Source organism: Polypterus senegalus, chromosome 1 (assembly GCF_016835505.1).
Source record: "Polypterus senegalus isolate Bchr_013 chromosome 1, ASM1683550v1, whole genome shotgun sequence".
Lineage (NCBI taxonomy): Eukaryota > Metazoa > Chordata > Cladistia > Polypteriformes > Polypteridae > Polypterus > Polypterus senegalus.
In genome coordinates this window covers 136,400,871-136,424,910 of record NC_053154.1, presented here as the reverse complement: position 1 = coordinate 136,424,910, position 24,040 = coordinate 136,400,871, and the positions used below count along the sequence as shown (strand labels likewise).

At 39.7% G+C, this 24,040-nt stretch overlaps 1 protein-coding gene across 1 annotated transcript in view; it reads left to right on the top strand.

Annotated features, from left to right (window-relative positions):
- The first annotated feature begins 576 nt into the window (after window positions 1-576).
- Window positions 577-24,040, top strand: part of si:ch211-51h4.2 — a 411,729-nt gene continuing 388,265 nt past the window's right edge. The window contains exon 1 of the mRNA XM_039758852.1: window positions 577-818. Within this exon, the coding sequence (XP_039614786.1) occupies window positions 698-818 (121 nt within the window). The 5' untranslated portion in view covers window positions 577-697. The remainder of the gene's footprint in view (window positions 819-24,040) is intronic.

Genomic DNA, 24,040 nt, shown 5'->3' with positions numbered 1-24,040 from the left:
AATTTGGAAGTGGGGCAAAAGAGGCAGCATTATTTAAAGTGCCAATTATGCTAGGCCCAGGGCCACTTCTGTCTAGGTGAAGGCCATCGTAGAAAATATGAGTTTGCAGGTACTGATTACCATATAATTGTCACATTACCATACAGCATACATTCTTTGAATCCATCTGCGATTTCTCCAAGTATATAGTGAAATTGTTTTCATATTTATACATATTAAGTGAATTACTCAGGATCACCAAAGAAGACAATCAGCTTTATTATACTCCAAAGCCTTCCAGTCGAGCCCTTTAGTCAGTGTGTCACGATTCCTTCAGAGTTTTACATTCTGTACCAGCAGGCATGCTTTGCTTTTAAAGTTTAAAAGCAACCTACTATCTATGCAAAAGTCACGCAAAGATTTCCTGGAAATATGAATCTTTAAGTATCCACTCTTACTAAAACATCTTTTGCTTCTAACCTTGTTTTAACAGTGTAAAGGCCATTGCAATTTCTATGTCACTGGGCTCTTGACACGAGCGCACTCTGTATTTTGACGGCATGTTTCTCTTTCACAACCTTACTGCTACAACGGCACAGGCACAGGCGCGCGCATAAGCTCGTCCCCGCCGCGTCATCTCATAACGTGCATGCAGCATTATCGGACCAGGTTAGACGGACAAGTTAGAAAACATAACTGAGTGAAGGAAGGGGAGACGATGGAAGAGGACGACCTAACGCGTGGTGGTGCTGAAAGCTGGTTCAAGCCGTTGCCACGCAAATACACGAAGGGGGAAATGGAGAGCCCTTGGAAAATGCGCTTCGTTTACGTGCAGTGCTGTGAGTATAAAACCTCCCACCGCGCCCCCAAACCAACTCAAAACACAAACCCACACATAGAGTATAGGCTCGGGGCTTCCAAACTAGTATTGGATAGTCCAACATGGCGAAAAGCAAGCCCGAGCTGTTACAGCAATAGATCGTCTCCTCCGAATGATGGCAGTGTCAGTTGTTTCAGTTGACAGGAAATTTGGTTTCACGTGTACATTGCTGCCAGCGTGGCTTGTGGTGCTCTCTGAGTGGAGCGTTTAAACTGTAGCAAAACAAGAGAATGAGTGAGTGATTGAAGCAGCAGGCCGCGGCACGAACACTTTCCACCAGCGTGCCCGAACTTGGTTATCCAGGAAGCAGTCCTCCCTTTTTGCTACTCGTTGCCATGGGTACCGGAGTAGCTTTGCCGGGTGTGCGTGACTACGGGAGACAGAATGTGCAGCACGATTGCAAGATTGAGTGGGATTGTCCTCATTTACGGGGAAAGCACAGGCGTGGAGAGTACTGTACATGATACTGTATCTTAAGGAGGAAAAATTGAAGGTCAGACTTGTATAAGTGCAGGGCGTTTGTTTTTTCAGGTAAATCATAGACTTATTCATATGAATAATCAGTGAGAAAACGCGCTTATTTTGATGACACATTCACATTGATCTTTCATAATTGCATCTGTAATTTTAAGGAAAAATTTGGAAAATTTGTGAACTTGTGACTTGCAGTAGTCATGTTCATCTCTGTATGAAATGCATGTACAGAAGCTAATCACTTTCACTTTTCCTCACTTGTGCCTAAATTATATTTAATGTATCATCTTTACATTGGATTGAGCACACATTTATTAAAAAGTGGACCCACTTCATTTTTACACTGCTTGGTATATGCCAAATTGAAATTCGAAAATATCTATGGTATTGTGAGGATGCTTAGTTTTTACAAGCCCATGGCACTTTTATGAAGACAGTGGGTTCTCAAATGTATTAATGTATTAAGTTCACCAGATGAATTCAGACATAGTTTTATAGAGCATTTTCCACATTGAAAAACATCATAGGATTTCTCACTGTGAGAATGCCACCTATAATATATTTCAAAGCATTACAAATTACTCAGATGAATGGAAAAAAATCTTTAAATACCAATGAATTAAATCAGTTTATGAAATTATAAATTGAATGTATGCACAAGTCAATTGACAGTAAGAACTGTTAGGCGGAATAATATTTTCAGCATTAGTAAGTTAGGTGCAATAGTCTGTAGTTTTATATACTAGGATAGCATATGTAAAGTGCATGATAGAAAAGTTGTACTTTCAGGTGATGTCTGAGCCCTGGGACCTAATGTATAAAATGTGTGTACACTTGGAAACGTGCATAATCATTTCTAGTGCAAAAGTCAAGATTTATAAAACACGAACATGGTGTGACAATTGACAACGATTGCAGCAAATTTCGACCACTTATATGTTCTATCCAGACATTTTTGGTGTTGGCATTTTAACGACTCCAGTCAGAAAATCTCATGTCATTGCACATTTCAATGACACATCAATCACATTCCAATGCTCTTGAACTAATTATATTACACTTAATTAACATGTTCTCTCAATACATCTGCCTTCAATGTTGGTAATAATGCTTAAGGCATATGCTTAATATTAATTGTCTTAGTGTGTAGCATATTTTGTCTATAAAAATATGTTGTGCATGTTGTACAACATAACTGGCAATGGCGGCATTAACTCTTCTGTAGGACATTGCCAATGGCATGCCACAGAAGGAGCAAGTTTTCTAGGGCTGCAATGATGTCCTCATGTATAAACGGTGCGTATGCACAGAAATGTTGCGTAAGAACGTTTCCACGTTCAAATCGCGATGTATAAAACCTAAAGTTGGCGTAAAGCCACGCACATTTCCACGGTACCTCATACCTTGTCGTACGCAAGTTCTCCGCTCGGTTTTGCAGACTGGCGGTACCCAGCGTCAAAGCAGTGCTACTGTTCCTGTGTGGTTATCCTTTCCTTTTCTGACGTGGCTTTATAAATACACTGAAATTAATCACATATTGTTTATTAGTGTAATGCATCTGATTGTAATTAACTTGTAACAATATAATGGTCCAGGGAATAGCCACAGTATTCCAAATAGCATAACTGCTTTTGCGTTGTTACTCTTTTTCTTTTTCTTCTTCTTCTTTCAGCTCCTCCCGTTAGGAGTTGCCACAGCGGATCATCTTTTTCCATATTACTCTCACTGCACCACTCGGAGTATTTATATCACTGTATCTGAGTGTGAATCACAGCAGCAGCTGATCAGAAAGAGAATTATCGGTATACAGCATCAAGCACACGCTGTCTCAGCCACGGCAAAACGTTTCAAAGCCTTTCCTGTACAGACCTCGCGGTTCAGAAACATTTTCATTCCAAGAACTATAAACGTACTCAATCAATTGCTTCTTGTAGAACTATCTGTACTTTTAAGTAGAATTACCTCACTGTAAACTTGCACTACAGTTATAATATTGCATAACCTGAGCAACTTTATAAAATGCGTATTTACATATGATGATGATATCATTTTTAAGATGAAATGAAGCAAAATATGTTTATTATATTATACAGATAAAACTTTAACTTCATTTAAATAATCTAAATTCTTCACTGGGACTGGCGTGAAGGATAGAATAATTAAACATGTACTACGAAGATATTTCAATGTTCCTTGTACGTTTTGAAGAATCGGCGCTAAGCTTACAAATGGCTTAACGTCTATTACAGAGCTGATTGTGTGGTGATCGGTTACTTGGAGAAAAAAAAGCAGGACTGCAGAGGCGGCCACGCCAATATATATTGAATATAAAACAGAAAGAGAAAATAACTACACAGCTAAAAACGCTGAGACAAATTTTGACAAAAGTTAAACGCTTGTGTCATGAGCATGAGGCGGCTATGCAGTGTCTGCAACGGACGTGGCCATCCACCGTGCATAAGATACCATATTGACATTGGCGGGCGAAGAGGCCACCGATTCTTTCTCTGCCCAGGGCTGCCACAAGCCTAGAGCAGCCCCTGAGTACTGCTGCAATAAATAATTTCATCGAAGGTCGCATACAATCACTGCGCCATGAAACCCATGTTTAATAACGTGCTTTAACTCCTATCATCATGAAAATGATATCACGTATACATCTCAGTATTTTAGTTATTCAGAGAGCTGTAATATCACGAATGTAATGGATTCTGTGTCGGAGGAAGAGAGCCGGTTTAAGAAGCAAGTAGTGATTCACACACATAGAGCACATAGAAGATCACATAGAAAACAAAGCATTTAACGTGCTACTTTAATTACAATGTGATTTGAGAAACTGGTAATTAAACGATTTTAAGATGAAGTTTATGACGTTCTACTTTAATGACAAAATAAACGTGATTAAAGTGGAAATTTTGAGATTGAAGTTGACATTTTGTGCTTTTTCCCCACTGTGTGCCTTTTTTTCTCTGTACCCCAATAAGCTTTCATATGACACTCAGACGATGGGCTATGACTTGCTTTTTCACAGCGACTTTGATATCTGACAACTTCTTTTTTATTTCTGGCACTGTGCGACTTTGTGAAGTTAAGCTTTCAAGTTTCTCCAGCACGCTATGTCACTCGATCAACTTCCTTTTATTGATTATACCACGGTTTAAATCAACAAATAGTATGTCTTTCCTTTGCCACCACTTGGTATTTGCTGAAATTCTTATATTTTCCCCCGTGCTTTTCCCATTGTCTTTTCACAGAAGGCTGAGCTTAAGGGCTATTTATACTGATTTGCGTATTCAAAGAGGCATAATTCTGGGAGGAATTGGGGCGGGACAGCACGCACGTGCATGAGTGTTACTTTTCACGCTGACCGGGATTTATGTAGCGGAAGAACGCGGAAGTTGGAGTACGCACAGATTCCTGCATCTGGATTTTTCTGTGCGTAAGCATATTCCGGCTTTTGTGCTTACGTCATGATATAGTGCAAATTCTACGCACGTCGTTATGCATGAGGCCCCTGGTCTTTTCAAGAGATAGAGTTATGTGAAGTAAGAGCTTCAAAGCAAAGAGTTGATAATTGAATTTCATAGCTTTAGAGCATGGGTGTCAAACTCCAGGCCCGGAGGGCCACAGTGTGTGCAGGTTTTCATTCTCACCCTTTTTCCTAATCAGTGTCCAGTTTTCACTGCTAATTAACTTCTTTTCCCTCTATTTTAATAGCCCTGTTCTTAAAGATTAAGTCTTCTGAATTGATTCTTTTCTTCATTAAATGATAGCCAAACAGAAATGAGACATAAAACGAGCCAACAGATAGATGACCAGCTAAACTGGGGCTTCAAACTCCTACCCAGTTCCTTAATGAGAAGCTGATTCTTGCTGTTAATTAAACCCGTTATACAATTCCACAGCTTGTTGCTGCTCTCTTTCTGCCACAGCAGACATTTCCAAAACTGTTGATATTCTATTTTTTTCTAAGAACTCCTAAAATGTTTTGGTAACCTGAGAGATCAACCTTACTGAGACCTTCATCTTTATTTTCAGATTTTGTTTGATGGGTACAGGTGAGCTGGTCATGTCCTGCTTGTTTTATGTCTCATTTCTGTCCGGCTGCTAATTAAGGAAAAAACAACTAAGGGGCCCGAGTCAAGCTAATTAAAGCTACGGATAAAGAAGTTCATTAGCATCAAAAACTGGTCACTAATTAAAACGATGGTTAGGATGAAAACCTGCAGCCACTGCGGCCCTCCAGGACTGGAGTTTGACACCCCTGCTTTAGAGGGTCAATATTGTCCCATGTACAGATTTTTACTTGCATGTGCAAATCAACATGCAATATATCATCACCCTCCGGTGCCATGATCAATGAGTATAACCACCTTAAACATGAAACTTCTGCCTTCTTTATTTGAAATAATCACCTTTCCTCAAATTTAGTATTATAATTAAAGATAACTAGCCAACCCGCGGCGTACCATACGCCGCATAATCAGGCCGTTTTTTTAATGATTTTTAAGCATAGGGAGAAAATTAACATTTGAAAAATCGGTAATGTAATAAATCAGCAAGAAAAGCAACATTGTAACAATGCACGGAACGAACCAACACACAATCGTCTGAAGTGACTGAAAACTGGCGCACCGTCCTCGCTCCTTCTCCGGCCAGACGGAGGGATGGGGGTGCACGGCGCAGAGTGTAGAACGGGAGGAAAGGAGAATGACATCCATTCAGCTCCGTTCGTCATGCTAGTCTGCTGATTTCTCGTTCAGTATGCACTGCCCGCTTATGTGCCCACCTCCAACTCGTCAAGTCGCCGTCTTTACACAGTCCAGATGTACCTGTGAGTGACGTAGACTTTTCATTGCTCTGTGCGGATCTGGCTGCTTTTCTATATATAATCCACCAAGACACCCGACCACGGTATTAGCATGGTGGGAGGGGGGTGTGTACAAAGGGTTGGGACGCAACCAGTAGGAGCGTAGGAGTCACACTTAGTGGGACTTAGTTTGCAGCCCGAATGGGGTTCAACGGCTTACCCACGGCTTACGACACACGCTCAATGTCATGCATAACTATTTATTGAATGCTAAACAATTCTCGAAAGACACGGTTGTCTAAAAAGGGAGGGTTTGAGGATACAACAGAATGAGAATGAAAAGATGGAACTTTTCATTGCTCTGTGCGGTTTTGGCTGCCTTTCTAAATATAATCCACCAAGACACCAGATCACGGTAGTAGCGAGGTGGGAGGGGGGTGTGAACAAAGTGCAGGAGCATCTAAGAAGACGCATGTTTGTTGCTGAAGCGAATTGCTGCATGTAGCGTGTAAAACAGTTTGCTATGCTGCACGCAGGCGTGCGTCGTAACCGAAACGTCTTTTTTTTAAAGACTGCCTACTTCATTGTGTTTTAACCTCAGTTGTAAAGGAATGTTTTAAGGACCCCATGGGATACCGCTCGGTTTTGGCTGCTTTTCTATATATAATCCACCAAGATACCCGACCACGGTAGGAGGGGGGTGTGCACAAAGGGTAGGGACGTATTGAGTGGGAGCGTATGAGTCACATTTAGTGGGAATTCCACGGCTTGCAGCCCGAATGGGGTTCAACGGCTTACCCATGCCTGTCTGCGCTGGGTAGACACACGCTCAATGTCATGCATAATTATTTATTGAATGCTAAACACTTCTGGAAAGACACGGATGTCTAAAACGGGTTGGTGTGAGAATACAACAGTAAGTGAATGAAAAGATGGAACTCTGGAGAGAGCAAAATACAACATAATAGTGAACCCGTGGCATAACAAACGGCGCATGGCTCAGACGTGCATGTGGATTCTTACCACAGACGAAAGGGACTAACTGGGTGGTCGGTGAATTTTTTGCATCCGGGCAAATGGGCAGGCAGTGTGAATGCCTAGAGAGCGAGGGTAGGCGCCGGCCGGTGAAAAAGGAGCGTTGATGGGCAGGAAAACATCTTCCGTGTTCCTGCAGGAGCATCTAAGAAGACGCATGTTTGTCGCGGAAGCGAATAGCTGTATGTAGCGTGTAAAACAGTTAGCAATGGTGCACGCGGTCATGCATCATAACCGAAAAGTTGGTTTTTAAAGACTGCTTACTTCATTGTGCTTCAACCTCAGTTGTAAAGGATTGTTTTAAGGATCCCATGGGATACCCCTCGCAAACCGTTTCACACGCAGCATATGGCGATTCACCTTCACGAGAAACATGCCTCTATGAACAGTCAATGCACATGACATTGACCTGACCTGCACTGCATGTGGCCTCTACGACAGACGAATATAATTGACGTCATTTTTTCTGTGTCGTCGCGTCCGAGTTGGTGGGCGTGGCCCTGCGAGTTGTCGTCGTATCCAATGGTCTTGGAGTTGGTGGGCGTGGCTCTTTCCTGCGTGCGCCATAGGTGTCTCACTTGTCGGCAGCTTAGTGAATCCACGCCTCTTCCGGCATGCTTTCCATGGTTGTCTTGCCTTAGTGAATTATATATATAGATTGTTTGTATCTTCCTAAATTAGCTTTTCTGTTTAGCATGCCATACTTAATCAGACTAAAGTAAAAATAGGTAGAAGTAGTGAGAGCCATATTCAAAAACAAACCGTCTTTTGTTTAGTTGGCTAGCCTTCCTTATAAATGCAGTAAAATTGCACTGATATTTAAAATGCATCAACTAAATATCTTTCAAATGAACTGTGGTAGAATCAATGAAATGATGTACAGTAACAACTTAGTTAATGAAGTAGATGCATTGTGATAACCAGCTTTGTTATTAGAAGTAGATGTATGATAGGGGGTGGCACGGTGGCGCAGTGGTAGTGCTGCTGCCTCGCAGTTAGGAGACCCGGGTTCGCTTCTCGGGTCCTCCCTGCGTGGGGTTTGCACATTCTCCCTGTGTCTGTGTGGGTTTCCTCTAGGCGCTCCGGTTTCCTCCCACAGTCCAAAGGATTGGTTCCTGTGTTGGCTGGGATTGCCTGCAGCAGACCCCCGTGACCCTGTGTTCAGATTCAGCAGGTTGGAAAGTGGATGGATGTATGATAGGAGAATTATGAAAACTTACTTAATGTGGTAATAGTTGCTTTCTCCTTCCTTGGACGCTTTACAGTAAAACCACCCTGATCTTCCAAGGCTTTATTTTATGTTGCACTATGCACTCTCATTACCCTCCTGCGCACTGACACTGTCAACTTTGCCCCATACCTCAGTTGGGGTCAGAGGCAACACTGTCATCATTTACTTCACACATCCCAAATCCATAAACTGATTCAAGCCAGGATTCTTAAGTAGCCGACCACTGGATTATTTGGCGAAAATCCCATGTAAAATGGCTTCCTATAGGTTCAAATGTTGGACACTGATCTGAAGGCAGCAGTACAAATCGCCATGTAAACTATTTGTGAAGAAAGCCCTAGTTTGACTAAGTCTCCAGTTTGCAATAACATTAAGTTAAAGCACAATGTGATATTGTGCATTCTTTCATTGTTTTGGAATTTAGCTTGTGTTTATGAAATTATGAAATACTTGTATAGGAAAAGGTGACCATTTGGATTGGGTCAATAAAATTTCGATTTACCTGTTGTATTCCATAGTGGAGCTGCTGAAGTTTATTCATTCCATTAGTGTTGTTTATTTTAGTTTTTATTTTTCTCTTCTCCACTGTCAGCTGGACATTTCTCATTGATTACATTAACAGTAATTTATATGGGACTGTTAAGATTGATTTCATGTTATTTTCATGCTATGTGTACTATCAATGGTTTATGAGGAATGGGTTATCCTCCACAAGTTTTAATGCTGTTAATGTGAGTTGGTAGGCAATGATAAAACCTAGTAAGGTGCTACAATATTACATTTTTTTAAGTTTGTCTGATGACCAGTGGAATTGATGGAGCAATTTTTTCTCACTCACAGGTGTTCCTTTTTCTTAGCTTTAACTAAAATTTGCAGTAGATGTTTACTAAAAAGAAAACTTTTGGCTTCTTCACTAATATATCAAACTAGACATTAAGCCCATTACAATAATGGGTGCTAGAACAGTAGTGCATAAACATTAGTTGGAACAGTCTATATTAAATGGCAAGGGACCTTGTATGTGGCTGTAATATGCGTCCCTTTATTGTGTGCCATTAATTTTCTCTCTCAGTAATACCGGTTTGTATTTCCGTAAAATGCCTGTAATTTTCTCTGACAGTAATACAGTGGAACCTCGGTTCACGACCATAATTAGTTCCAAAACCCTGGTCGAACCCGATTTGGTCATGAACCGAAGTAATTTCCCCCAAAGGATTGTATGTAAATACAATTAATGCGTTCCAGGCCGTATGAACTGTATGTAAATTTATATTTTTTTAAGTTTTTAAGCACAAATAAGGTTAATTATACCATAGAATGCACAGCGTAATAGTGAACTAAATGTAAAAACATTGAATAACATTGAGAAAACCTTGAACAACAGAGAAAAGTAACTACGAACCGCTCGCTAAAAACACTTTTTTTACGAGTTTTAAGTACAGGGAAAAAATGAACAGTGTGTGTGTGTCTTACGTGCTTGTGTGTGTGTGTGTGTCTTTCTCTCGCGCATGCGCTTGTGTGTGTCTCTCTCTCTTCTCTCTGCACAGGGAATGCACAGGGAGAAACTGATCACGTGTGGCCCCGCGCATGCGTACTTCACCAGAAGACACACACACGGACACCTGGACGCACACAGGGGTTTTATTAAAAAGGATACTTAGAGTTCACATTACTTAATGTGACGTGTGTTTTAAATGCAGATAAAAATTAACCCTATTGAAAGTTAATGAGTATAATAGACATTTAGCACTTAAAAAATGCATATCTCTTTGACTCTTCCTTACGTAGCCTGTACAAAGTGTTTCAGGCGTCAGTATATGGAAGTGGCCCTATGATGATAGATAGATAGATAAAATGCATCTGGAAAGTATTCACAGCGCATCACTTTTTCCACATTTTGTTATGTTACAGCCTTATTCCAAAATGGATTAAATGCATTTTTTTCCTCAGAATTCTACGCACAACACCCCATAATGACGTGAAAAAAGTTTACTTGAGGTTTTTGCAAATTTATTAAAAATAAAAAAATTGAGAAATCACATGTACATAAGTATTCACAGCCTTTGCCATGAAGCAGAAAAATTGAGCTCAGGTGCATCCTGTCTCCCCTGATCATCCTTGTTTCTGCAGCTTAATTGGAGTCCACCTGTGGTAAATTCAGTTGATTGGACATGATTTGGAAAGGCACACACCTGTCTATAGAAGGTCCCACAGTTGACAGTTCATGTCAGAGCACAAACCAAGCATGAAGTCAAAGGAATTGTCTGTAGACCTCCGAGACAGGATTGTCTCGAGGCACAAATCTGGGGAAGGTTACAGAAAAATTTTTGCTGCTTTGAAGGTCCCAATGAGCACAGTGGCCTCCATCATCCGTAAGTGGACAAAGTTCGAAACCACCAGGACTCTTCCTTGAGCTGGTTGTCCATCTAAACTGAGCGATCAGGGGAGAAGGGCCTTAGTCAGGGAGGTGACCAAGAACCTGATGGTCACTCTGTCAGAGCTCCAGAGGTCCTCTGTGGAGAAAGGAGAACCTTCCAGAAGGACAACCATCTCTGCAGAAATCCACCAATCAGGCCTGTATGGTAGAGTGGCCAGATGGAAGCCACTCCTTAGTAAAAGGCACATGGCAGCCCACCTGGTGTTTGCCAAAAGGCACCTGAAGGACTCTCAGACCATGAGAAACTAAATTATCTGGTCTGATGAGACAAAGATTGAACTCTTTAGTGTGAATGTCAGGCGTCACGTTTGGAGGAAACCAGACACCGCTCATCACCAGGCCAATACCATCCCTACAGTGGCAGGAACTGGGAGATTAGTCAGGATAAAGGGAATGATGACTGCAGCAATGTACAGAGACATCCTGGATGAAAACCTGCTCCAGAGCGCTCTTGACCTCAGATAGGGGCGACAGTTCACCTTTCAGCAGGACAACGACCCTAAGCACACAGCCAAGAAATCAAAGGAGAGACTTCAGGACAACTCTGTGAATGTCCTTGAGTGGCCAAGCCAGAGCCCAGACTTGAATCCGATTGAACATCTCTGGAGAGATCTTAAAATGGCTGTGCACTGACGCTTCCCATCCAACCTGATGGAGCTTGAGAGATGCTGCAAAGAGGAATGGGCGAAACTGCCCAAGGATAGGTGTGCCAAGCTTGTGGCATCATATTCAAAAAGATTTGAGGCTGTAATTGCTGCCAAAGGTGCATCGACAAAGTATTAAGCAAAGGCTGTGAATACTTATGTACATGTGATTTCTCAGTTTATTTATTTTTAATAAATTTGCAAAATCCTCAACATTGTCATTATGGGGTGTTGTGTGTAGAATTCTGAGGAAAAAAATGAATTTAATCCATTTTGGAATAAGGTTGTAACATAACAAAATGTGGAAAATTCCGGATGCACTGTAGATAGAACGTTTACCCCAAGGGTGAAATTGAAGAGTTGCATAGTGTGGGGGAGGAACAATCTCCTCAGTCTGTCAGTGGAGCAGGACAGTGACAGCAATCTGTTGCTGAAGCTGCTCCTCTGTCTGGTGATGATACTATTCAGTGGATGCATTGGATTCTTGATGGACTGGTGTGTGACCTGACCTGGCCCGATTTCTGTCCTGTACCTAATGCTATTGGGAAAAGCTCTGGCCTCTTGAAACCCCAAATTATTTTAAGTTGGATTGACAATGTTGAGTTGTATTGGATGTTTAAAAAAATGAGGATTTTATTAACTTGAACAATAGTCACCTTAATGAAAATTAGGATTTACATTTATATAGCACTTCTCTAACCTGCTCAAAGTGCCTACCTTAAAGAGACATGTTAGATGGTTTTCATTTTTCTTGACAATGTTTTAATTTTTTTTTTATTCCAAGAAAACACTTGTGTGTCTCAAGTTTGTAACACTTTTTCCAAAAAAGTCACACTGAATTACTGAAAAGTTGCCTAGCTGGTTTCATTGCATTGTACTGATACGTTCACTAAGTGCTGGTTGGTCAGGTTTTATTTTCTGCTGAAGGGCAATGACAATTAAATTACTTCATCTGAATTAGCACAATTTACAGTTTGTACCTTTTAAGTGTATCAGATTATTAATTCGAACTTTTTACAATGATTTCCTCTTATTTTTATTTTGTTTTTATATCTTTTTTCCCTTGCTTTCTAAGAATAGTAATATAATAGTTGTGGTGTTCAATAAATGATACTGAGATTTTACTCATATGTAATATTCTTTTGTGAACTAATGTAAAACAAAAATGATTAAAAGATAATTCAGAGCTAAAAAGTTAAAGAGAAATTTTTTAGTAAATATTTGTTCTTTTATGCATCCCAGAAGTGTTATGTTAAGTGAGGAAGTGGGTAAGTGGTGGAAACAGTACCGTGCACAATGTGTGAAATGAATAAATAAGTGGGATTTAGTGATTATTCACTTGTGGGCGGTGGCATATTAATAAATGAGAATGTAAGCTTAGATTCACCTGCTGTTCCGAAAGGCTTTGAATGTGTGTTATGGGGTGCCGCATAAGAGTTGAAAAGTTATTGTTAGTAACTTTCATGTGCCTCTAAAACTGTCAACGAGAAGTCAGCCCTTTAAAGAAGTGGTAGAGGTTGTCTTAAAAAAAGGCAGTGAATATAGTTACTGAATGTGATATGCTTTTGCGTCAATTCCAGTTATTGGTAGAAGCAATAGTAGCAGTACACTTTCTAAAAAAATGAATTGGCTATCTAGGCAACATGTTTAAGTAATTGTACTGTATGTGAACAGGGACCTGTAAGCTGCATATAGCTGTGCACTCTAAAAATGTTAATTATGTCAATATTAGGTGTAAGGTAGACAGATGATGTCAATGCTCGGATTTCCAAAACTCATTAATCCTAAAATGTATTTATTTAAAGAAATTCTGAAATTTAAGAGGTTTTTAAAGAAAGAAAAGATGTAATTTATGTTGTAATGTCATATCTCAATCTTTATTTATTTTAATGTTAACAATTTTCTGATTGCCTTTGAAACACAATGGCTCATTATAGCAAAAAGTAGGTCTTTTTTTGATATCCTTTTCTTCCACAGTGACCTAAAATCCCATTATTATATCATGCTATTAACCTTTTTTTAAGGCACAGCATTTGTTGCCCAAACAAGTCTTTGATATCTTTTTAACCGATACCCTATATTGATCACAGCAAGAGATGGTAATGTGATACAGGGAATAAGGACAATGCTATAGTGTAGCCTCATAGATTTTTTCACTTCACATAGTCTGCCATCTCTGGAGATCATGCATGGCAATTTTATCACTTTCTAAATTTTATGATGCATGTAAATATATGTAAAAAAATCTTCATTTTGAAATATGAATTCAGGGAATTTCCTGTCTTGTGCTTTGTGCTGCTAGAAAAAGCTGGGGCCATTGTCACCTTAAACTGGATAAACTTATTTGAGAGTGTATGTATGGAATAGTTTATACAACAGATATTCAATTTGCATGAACCACATGAAAGATTGCAGCATGCTTATAAGTCTGCAAGATGGATTTTGACATTGATTGGGTTTCTCTGGGAAGCAAGAGTAGCTTGAGTTATTAAAATATACAAATTCTTATCACCTAGCCTATAGCGCAAATATGCTAATTTTCTTTTATATGTTTGTTTTATTCTGAATACCCTTGTCCAGTTGATATGTATAAGCAATGCAGCTCTAGATATGAAATCCAATATCAATGCTTTCAGATATAATTCAGTTGGTTACTGGAGACAGTGAAGGACTTTTATGTGGAGGTGACATGAAATAAATAATTTGTCAACAAGTTGGGGAGTTGCTGTATTGTTCCTTTGGCAAAGACACAGATCCTGGATATAAAATATTTTTTTAATGAGTAATATTTTTTCTTCAAATGCAGAAGAGGTTAGCTCAGCAGTACACTAAGTGTGTTTTTCTATGTAGTTAATTAGCTTAGCATTATAAATGTATAGATTTGTGTAAAACATAGTGAAAAGTGGCTGAGAGGTTCTTCTTTTTTGTTTTTTATTTAACTACAATAAAATAATGCAACACAGTTAAATTTATGAGTTTTAAGAGTGTTAAAAATGATGTATAAAATTGTTGTACTAATTGTTTACTTCTTTAAATTATTCTTTATTATATAAAAACTTAATGAATTAAAATTTCATTTTCAATTTCTTATTTCTTTCATTTAAAGTGAATTAAAACTTTCTTACCTTTAAGATCTTCTCTGATATTTAAACATGTCTTTACTTTGTAGTGGAAAGGCAAAAATGCCAGGCAGCCTTTCCCTTCCTCTGTACTCTACTGCTCCTGCTTGAAAGGCTTTTCCTTAAGCAGGGACAGGCATTGCAATCCACCGTGAATATGTCTGCAAAAATGTTCTTGTCCTCCGTTACATCTGCACAGATATGCGACAGTGCATCGTTTCGTGCTGTTCTTTGAATGCATTACTGAAGTCCGTGCTTTTTTAAAATGGAGATACTATCTTAAGTAAAGAGCTGTTGCAAATGCATTGACCATTGTTTTGTCTTCATTTTGGCAAAATGAGATTGACAACAAGGATGGAGCCTCAAGTCACCACCTTCTGCATTCCTTGAACTGTCGGGCCAGCTTTCAGTGCTGTGTACTTGCTAGATTGAATGTTTTGAGACATATTTAATAATTATTGGCCTGGACAAGGTTAGCAATGATTGTACTGGTGGAATCCCGTTGCAAGGAAATTCATGGGATCATAAAAATATTTTGTTATAATGGAAGTTTCATTATAATTAACATGGGGAAACCCTTGGAACTGCAGCTCTTGCCATCTTATTTCTTAAACCTCAAAGTACCATTGTCCAGTGAATCCTCTTCCTTCTGCGCCATCAAAAGCTAGTTTGTAGTTGACTTGTGAGGTTTAGCCAACTTTTGCAAATATTTTGAGTTAAATGACTAATTTATCAGGAACCAACTTTTGGAACATGCCAGTAACATTAAAATTAGAAACAGATGATATGATTCCCAAGAAAGCAATTGACAAGACATTTTAAACTGAATCAGCCACCAAACCTCTGAATATATTTGTGAGGATGTATTTTTATTTCAGGACAGCTCCGATATTCATTATAAGAGGCAGTTGCAGGCTGTTTGTTGACAGCACTGTGGGAACTGTGGCTCTGTCAGATAAAAATCTTCAACTCCGAGCTGCCCTGCAGAGGGGCATGGGTGCTGGAACTCAGGCTCAGAAACTTTGGCAAGCCTAACCACTTTGCTGAAGTCTGTTGTCTTCCACTCAGACTGCATCAAAAACCATTCACTCAGTGAGCTTTACAGCCCTTGTACTTTGGACTTGGATGGTGTGACTCTTCCTCTGCTGTTGGACATGTTGGCAGTGGTGTCTCTACTTAATTTGGACATTGTCAAACATTTTTTCTCTCACCCGACACTCACTGCTCCTTCTGATGTTTTATGCGGTTTTGGTAGTGCTAAAGTTGAAATAGTCGGCTGGCTGTGTACTATGGCCAAAAGTACTTGCCCACTGTGGTGGGAACTTGTTACACTTGGAATTATTTACAGTTCTTGAATTTATAATCCTAGACACTGATGGATCAGTTGTTCTCACTGTCAGCCCACCATAGCTTTCTCAATTGCCAGCTGTTTGCAAAGGTTTTGGTTGTCTCTCAGCTTTTAACAACCAGCCTCTGCTTGAACCTTCCATATGCCCTCTCATCCTACCTCTCTATCTAATTTCCCGGCTCTCCAAGATAGTATGGCTGCTGGACCATGTAGCTTGTTGGAGGCAGGCATTATTCAACCAGTTTGTGCCTCTTGTACCTAGTGATAGCCAAAAAAAAGTCAGGGGGCTTGTGTGTATGTGTATTGATTTCAGGGCTGAGAACAAAGCAACATACCAGGTAAATATCCACTGCCATCCGCTAAGGAGCTCACTAACCAGTTTCTCGCCTCTAAAGTATTTTCCAAGTTGGGGCTTCTCAAAGGGTACCTGCAGTTTCCTCTCCACCCTGAGTGCAGAGATTCGATTGCTTTTTTTCACCCTCAATGGGGTGTTTCATTGTACTAGGGTACCATTTGACTTCAGCTCTGCCCCTAGCTGTTTTGGGAAGGTGTGCCTATTATCTTTTCTGGGATTCATGGGGTTATTATCTATCTTGATGACATTGTTGTGCAAGGCCCACAATAAATTGTGAATTTCCCCATAAGATTTATAAAGTTTGCCTAATCTAATCTAATTGGCTACCCATCACCTCCTCCTGAATGGTGATAAATTTGTTTTGTCAATGTCTTCTATTAAGTTTGTAGGATTTTGTCTGACTACCAATGGCCTCTCTCCACTCGTCTCTTGTCAAAGCAATCCAGCGTATCCCTGAGCCCACAAATGCAGCCCAGGTGTCTTCACTTCTTGGACTGACCACTTACTCTCTTTGATTTCTGCCAAGTTTCTCTGCCACCACAGCGTCAGTACGTCACCTGCTGAGGAATGATGTTACTTTGTCCTGGTCTCCCTCCTACTCAGAGGCTGTCCATCTCCTGAAGTTACAACCCACATCTCCACCTGTTGTAACTTATTTTGATGTCTCTTGCTCAACCTTTATTATGTGTGATACTTCCAGTGTAGCACTGTTTCAGTGCTTTCCATGCTACAGAATGGTACTGCATGACCCAATTCCTTCACCTCCTGGGTTCTAAGTCTAACTGAACAAGAGTACTCTGTAAGTAAACCTGAAGCTCTAGCTTGTGTTTGGGCTTGTGAACAGTGGCACATGTTTCTGTTTGGGTGGGCATTCATGTTGTTTATTGACCATAAGGCAATCACTGGGCTGCCTTGGATAAATGGGGATATTGAAAATCTTGTCCGTGACTGTAGGAAAGACTTGTTCTCCCGCTCCACCCTCTACAGCCTATAGTTTGGCCAGATTGTACTTGGGAGTAACTGCATCTGGATATTTGTTGGGAGTGCCATTGAGTTTTGCACCACCAATGCTTTGTCATTGTGGTCTATGCTCTGTACTCCAAAGGGCCTTAATTAGATAAACTATTAATCCCAAGGGGAAATTTAGAAGGAGACTAAATAAAATAAATGTACATTTTGCAGAAATTTCAGAATGAATTTAAAGAGTTCTTTGGGAGGAAGTATTGAACCTCTGATACATCAAAAGACCAGAGTGACCTTGAAAAGTAGTCTGATCTGCCCCTTCTTGTACAGCACCACTGTGTTTTCAGACCAGTCCAGTTAGTTGTATATGTGAACCCTCAGGTTCTTTTATCTCAGCACCACTTCCATGTCCTACCCCTGTATGGCGATTGGTGTCAGAGGCTTCTTGACACTAGTGATGGGAACTCCGGCTCTTTTCAAAGCTTTGGCTCTTTTGGATCGGCTCCCTTTAAAGAGCCGGCTCTTACGGCTCCCAAATGGCTCTTCGTTTAGTATCACTTGGATGCTTATATTTTAGCCTAATTAAGCAATTATGAATGGTTTGTGTATAAGCAATTTCTTATTCATTGTTTTCAGACATTACGTATTTTTATGCATTTTTTCCATTACAAAAAATACACCGTTACTATTATTTAACATTTTAATAAAAGCTTTAAATGAACAACTTAACACAAAACCTCAGCAAACAAATAAAGGCCAATCTCAACAACAACACAACACTATGACCCTTTGAATAAAAGTTTTTAGGCCAGGAACATACATGGGGTTTAAGGCCTGTACAAAAATTGTAAATCCAATGTCCTCCACAATGGAAAATGGTTGAAAGTCGCTAGCTATCATTTTAGCCAGCTCCTCATCGGCACTTATTTGTTTGTCTGGCGTCATTTGTTTTGGAATAAATGTGCTTATTTTGATTTGAACTGAAGACCGTGTTATACCTGCAGTTTTCGGTAAGACAGTGGATGCTGCAGCAGAAGTACTTGTCTCTTTTCCAGGGTCAGTGGATGGCAGGAGAGAGGGCACGCTCTCCTCCAGTTGCACGGATGGGTGGGTGGATCTTATAGCCTATGTCTGTGCAGGTTTGTTGTTGACCCTGCTCTAACGGATATTTTCATATTACAAATTCTGTACTTAGCTTTGCAGTCTCCAATATCACTTAAATGCAGCCAGATGCTGCTTCTTTTTCGGCTTTCACTCATTTCTTTACTCTTCTTTTTTTTCTTCACGATGCGCTTGCATTTAAATCTGGCTCCTCGTCTGTCGCATCGACAGGTCGCTCTGTGTACCTGGTCTGTACCAACACTCGCTGTCTTTGGAGCATCTGCCCCCCTTCCTTCTTTCACATAGTGGTATGATCCTAGTCCGATGTGTCGTTTGTGAATGAGCTGGCATTATGAGCAAATGTTCTGTGTGCCCATATAAATAAAGTCCCGTCCCTGCCGAATGGATTTTCAGCAGAGCTGAGCAGGAGCGGCTGAAGCTTCGGCTCTGCTCGACGGGCATCGGCTCCTCTCATCCGCTTCAAAGCATCGGCTCTTAGAGCCGGCTCGTTCGCGAACGACACATTACTACTTGACACACTGGAAGTCCACCACTAGCTCTTTTGTCTTGCTGATGTTGAGTTGGAGGTGGTTTTCCCTGTAACGCAAGACAAAATCCTCCACAACCATCCTGTACTCTGACTCAGCTCCATTATTAATATAGCCCATGAGTCATCTGAAAATTTCTGTAGATGGAAAGTGCTGGTATTGTATTGGAAGTCTGTTCTGCAGAGGGTAAATGGGAAAGGAGACAGGACACTTTCCTGAGGTGCTCCAGTATTACAAATCACTGTTTCTGACACACAGTCTCTGAGCCTCACAGACTGCTGTCTGTTGGTCAGGTAGTCCATGATCAAAGAGACTGTGGGGGCATCATGATGCAAAGCCTTGAGCTTTTTCCCCCAGTTAATGAGGCATAATGTTGTTTAAGGCACTAGAAAAATCAAATAGCATTATTCTGACTGCGGTGTCTGCTTTGTCCAAGTGGGAGTAGGCTCTGTGTAGCATGTTGATTAGAGCATCCTCAAACCTATATGTGTCTGATAGGCATCCAGATATTGTGAAACCAGGGCTCGTAGCTGTTTTAGGACCAGCCTTTTAAAGGTCTTCATCATGTGTGAAGTAAGAGTAACTGGTTTGAAGTCCTTGGGATCACTGGAATGCACTTTCTTTGGAACTAGGCACTGTTTTCCTCAGCTGGGGAACCATCTGTAAGTTCAGGGAAAGTGAACAGGTCCCAAAGGACCCGCAAAGGTGTTTGGCACCTGTTTTCAGCACCTAGAGTTTCCCCAGCTCTTTCCTCACTTGATCAGCAGAGACCACAGTCTGGTGAGTGGGTAGGGGCAGGAGACTACAAATATCATCAGAGTTTTCATGTTTCCTAGCCATCCAGCCATTCATCACATTGTGACAACTGTCTATCATCCTCAGGCAAATGCGGCGGGGGTTAGAAAGATTGAACCCGACTTTAAATATGACATTAGAGCTCACTTGGTTGAGGGCTGCACATTTTCAACTTACTCTTCTTCATATTCTTATCCTCAACAGAGAAAAACAGAACTCCACTACTGACAGCTCTACCGTATGATTTTGGTTTGTAAGCAGGAATAAGGTGATTCATAGAATGGTCAGAATTTCCAAAGGGGGCACAGGAAGAGGCATGATAAGCATCCTGAATAGCTGCATAGCTGTGATCTACTATATTTCCATCTCTGGTAGGGCATTTTATTTGCTCTTGGTATTTAGGAAGGTCTGCTAAAATTGACATCATTAAAATCCCCAAAAATAATGATTTGTGAGTCCGGGTTGTTTTTTTTCAATCTCAATGATTACATCAATGAGTCATTTCTGCACTTCATGAACATTAGAATGAGGGCAATTGTAAACACCAGCTAGAATTACTGAGGTAAACCCATGTGGTAAATAAAATAGCTTACAGATTATAATAAGTAACTCTAGGTTGGGACAGCAAGACTTAAAAAGAATTCTCACATTGTTACACCAGCCTCGATTAATGCAGAAACACACTCCTCTGCCCTTTGTTTTGTTGCAAAGTTCGTTAACGTGGTCCTCTCAGTACAGTGTGAAGTCGGGTAAGTCCAATGCAGAGTCTGGAACAGAGTCATTCAGCCACGTTTCAGTAAAGGACAGAGCAGATTAAAAAAAAGTTTATTTTAGTACATATTAACAGCTGCAGTTCATCAGCTTTGTTTGCCAGTGAGCACTCGTTAGACAGTCATATACTAGATAGTGGCTGCCATAGTCCTCAGTTCCTGAATTAAACCAGGATGGCAGCTTTTCTGCCTCTGGTCCTCAGTCGTCTGGCTACCTGTTTGGCTGCATGAGCATCTGTAATCAACAATGTTGTAAGATCCATGGATGCAATTATACTATCTTAAGTTGCATCAGGTGGAACACTGCCCTTGACTGGGTAAGAGTTTGTCATTCACACTGTGACCACAAGCTGCAAATCTTCTGGTTCTCACCTGTACATGTGCTTGAGTAACTTGGTCCTGCTACTGATGGATCATAGTGGCACACTAAGTCAACTTCTCACAGTGTCTCCAACAATCAATAGAAAACAATTTAGACTTGGACTGTCTAGAGAAAGTCTGTTTGTCCCCTTCAGCTCTACTAGACCTCGAACCAGAGCAACAACTTGCACCTTCTCCTCGAACTGTTAGAACTCGGTTTCACCCAGACTACCAAAGGAACTACGCCACTGACTATTAACTTTTCACAGTATATTGACTTAAAAAGGAACAGAACAAACTTCTAGTTTTCTTGTTCTTGCTTTGCATTATATGTTTCTATGGGATGGAAGGAAAGTCTTAATTTTTAAAACATGTAAGCACAGAGTCCCATGTGACTCCATCAGCAAGACCCAGTTAATATTTAACCTTTTTTATGTATTGTTTTATTTTTTGTCTACTCATTCTAACCAGTTACTTTTTTGCTCACTGCCTAAGTTTCTTCAGTCAGTGGCTCCAATTGACAGACATAAACTTTTTCTAATTCATTGTCAACAGGTTAGACAGCCAGCAATTAAAGTGGAGGCAGCACAGGGTTGAACTGTTTAGCAAAACAGAATGCTGCAAAACAGGTAATACAACAGCACAGGGAGGAGCCATGCTAATCTTAGTCTGTGGTAGCACTATTGTTCATACCTTGACATTTTTCAATTTTTGTTTTTTCTCTCAAGTTTTGTTTTTCTTCCAAGGCTGTCAAATCATTATGTTTAACTTTTTAAAGTTGCATTTATGTGTAATTTATAAATATATCCTGAAAGATCTAATTGATTTGCCATATGATGTCTATTTTATAAATCTATCTAGAAATATCTAATTGATTTGTCATATGCACGCAGAAACTCTAATAAAAAAATATTATATAATGTAAATTCAAAATGAGCTAGGCAAGACGGTAAATGAAAATGAAATTATCTTTGAGTCGTATCCTCCAACTTGCAGAAACTGTATATTTTTTTCAAAGCACTCTCAGTACCTTGTAATTAAACCTATTTGTTTTAGAGAACAACACCTATCATTGTTCTTCATGTAGAACATTTTAAAGAATGTTATTTAATGATAATTACAGTATTATGAAATGGTTATGATATAGACAATTCTTGCTGATATCATAAAGATTTAGTTTAAACAAATTACCATTATATCTCCAGTGTTTCATTTTGTCTCCAAATTGTATAGCAAATTAATGGTAGGCTGACATATTCTGGTGGAACTGCTGCATAACTTTTCATTTCAGAGCAGTCCTATTACAGTAATTTTCAAGAACACCTTGCAGGTGGAATATTTGGTATGAGTGACTCACAATTGTTGCTGTCATACAAAGCATGCCATTTTACACATATAGAATAAGTTAGGTATAATAACTTCACAATGATATGCTGTAATGATGGGACACAAAGAAAATCTATAACTATACAATGTGAAAAAGCTACTTTTTCTTTTTTTTTTTTAAGCAGTGGTCTATGAACTTAGTGTTAATACAAAGTTAGAAGAATAAGATTAAGTTATTTGCCAAAAGGTTTGCCAACAAACCTTTATAGTGTGACAATTGCAGGGACCTTTACATATTCTCCTCATATTTTTTTCTTGTCCAAAATACTTCATTTAAGTAAGCTTTTCAGTTTTTTCAGAGTAGCTCTGAATCATATTTCGTGATTTGAAATAGTAAAAAAAAATGCTTACTTGATTATTTGATTGTAGTGTCCATAAGTGTGGTGGTACCATTATTATAGCAACTTCTTTGAGTGTCCGTCTGACTGACTGACTGTGGCAAGCAATTGTTTGTGCATGTGATTCAGTTACTTCCTCAGGCATCTGACTGCCCTACTCATTCTTTTCTTATTTTGAAAACATTCCATCTGCTTTTTCTATCATTTCTTAGCCTAGTGAATTGCTTTCATTAACTGAAATTTTGAGTTCCAATTAGGTGGGCAGGGTTCACTGACTGCACTCATTTTGAGAGAAAGAAAGTTCAATGAAGTTTACTGGTTAGCATGCGCTATAAAAGTTTGAGTGCCAGTGCCAGATGCTGTGGCTGTAAACGCAGGAAGAGAGAGGTGGGGACAGAAGCCCCCCAACTCCATCACCCTCTGAATTTCTTTACATATACATTTGCATCCGTGGTCTTTAAACAGGCAACACCCTTTGTTTAAGAATCCTCCATCATTATCTTCTATTTCAAGCACTAAAGAAAACAACCCCAACACTAAAAACATTCAACTCATTATATGAGCCACCTAAATGTGCTGCCTGTATACGTCATTGATGTTTGTAATAGGTTAAAGTTAAACGCGATATGTTAGAAGTTTGTCTGCCCATGGGTATGGCTGAAGAGAAATAATTCAGGTTTTAACATACAACTGATGAAAAGCACAAAAAATAAATATGTGAGGTAACAAAGTGAAAATTGTGAACAGCCAAAAATGATAATAATATATATTCAGATTTCACATGATTTCAAGACCCATTTCAGTTCAATTAATACACTTTTCTGTGAAACTGTGTTTTGTAATGACCACCAACAAAAGACAAGCTACTAGGAAAAGCAGAAAATGATGAAGAGTAAAAATGTTTTACACCTGTGCAATTGCGTATAGCAGTTACAGTGACCTAATATTATTATTGCTTTCTGATGCCTTTTATCCAAGGCGACTTATAACATCTAAGATACAATTGGTTGCATTTCTTTTGTTTTTCCAATTGGAGAGCGAGTGACTTACTAATGGTCTCATAGTGTAACAAACAAGATTTGAACCCACAATCTTAGTGTTTCAAATCCTAGGTCAAAAGACCTAACCACTACACCACAGTGCCTGCCAATAATCTTAGCCTTTGGTAATAACCTACAAATATTGTATACAGAAAAGTCCTTAGTTACAAAGTACAGTACATCTGATACTCCTGATTCGATTAACCGACAGAACTATAATTGAGGCCCACTGTCATGTAAAATATCCAGGGTGAAGCTGAGTAATAAAGCTAGTACATTAGAACGGTAGAATACTTTGTGTCTCTATGTCTCTCTGTAAATAGAAAGTTATAGCAACTAAAAGAACCTTGTGCCTGGCATTTATCTTTGTCTAGTTTTGTACTTTGTCTTAACTCAGAAATGATTCTTGTATAGTGTGTGCATTAAA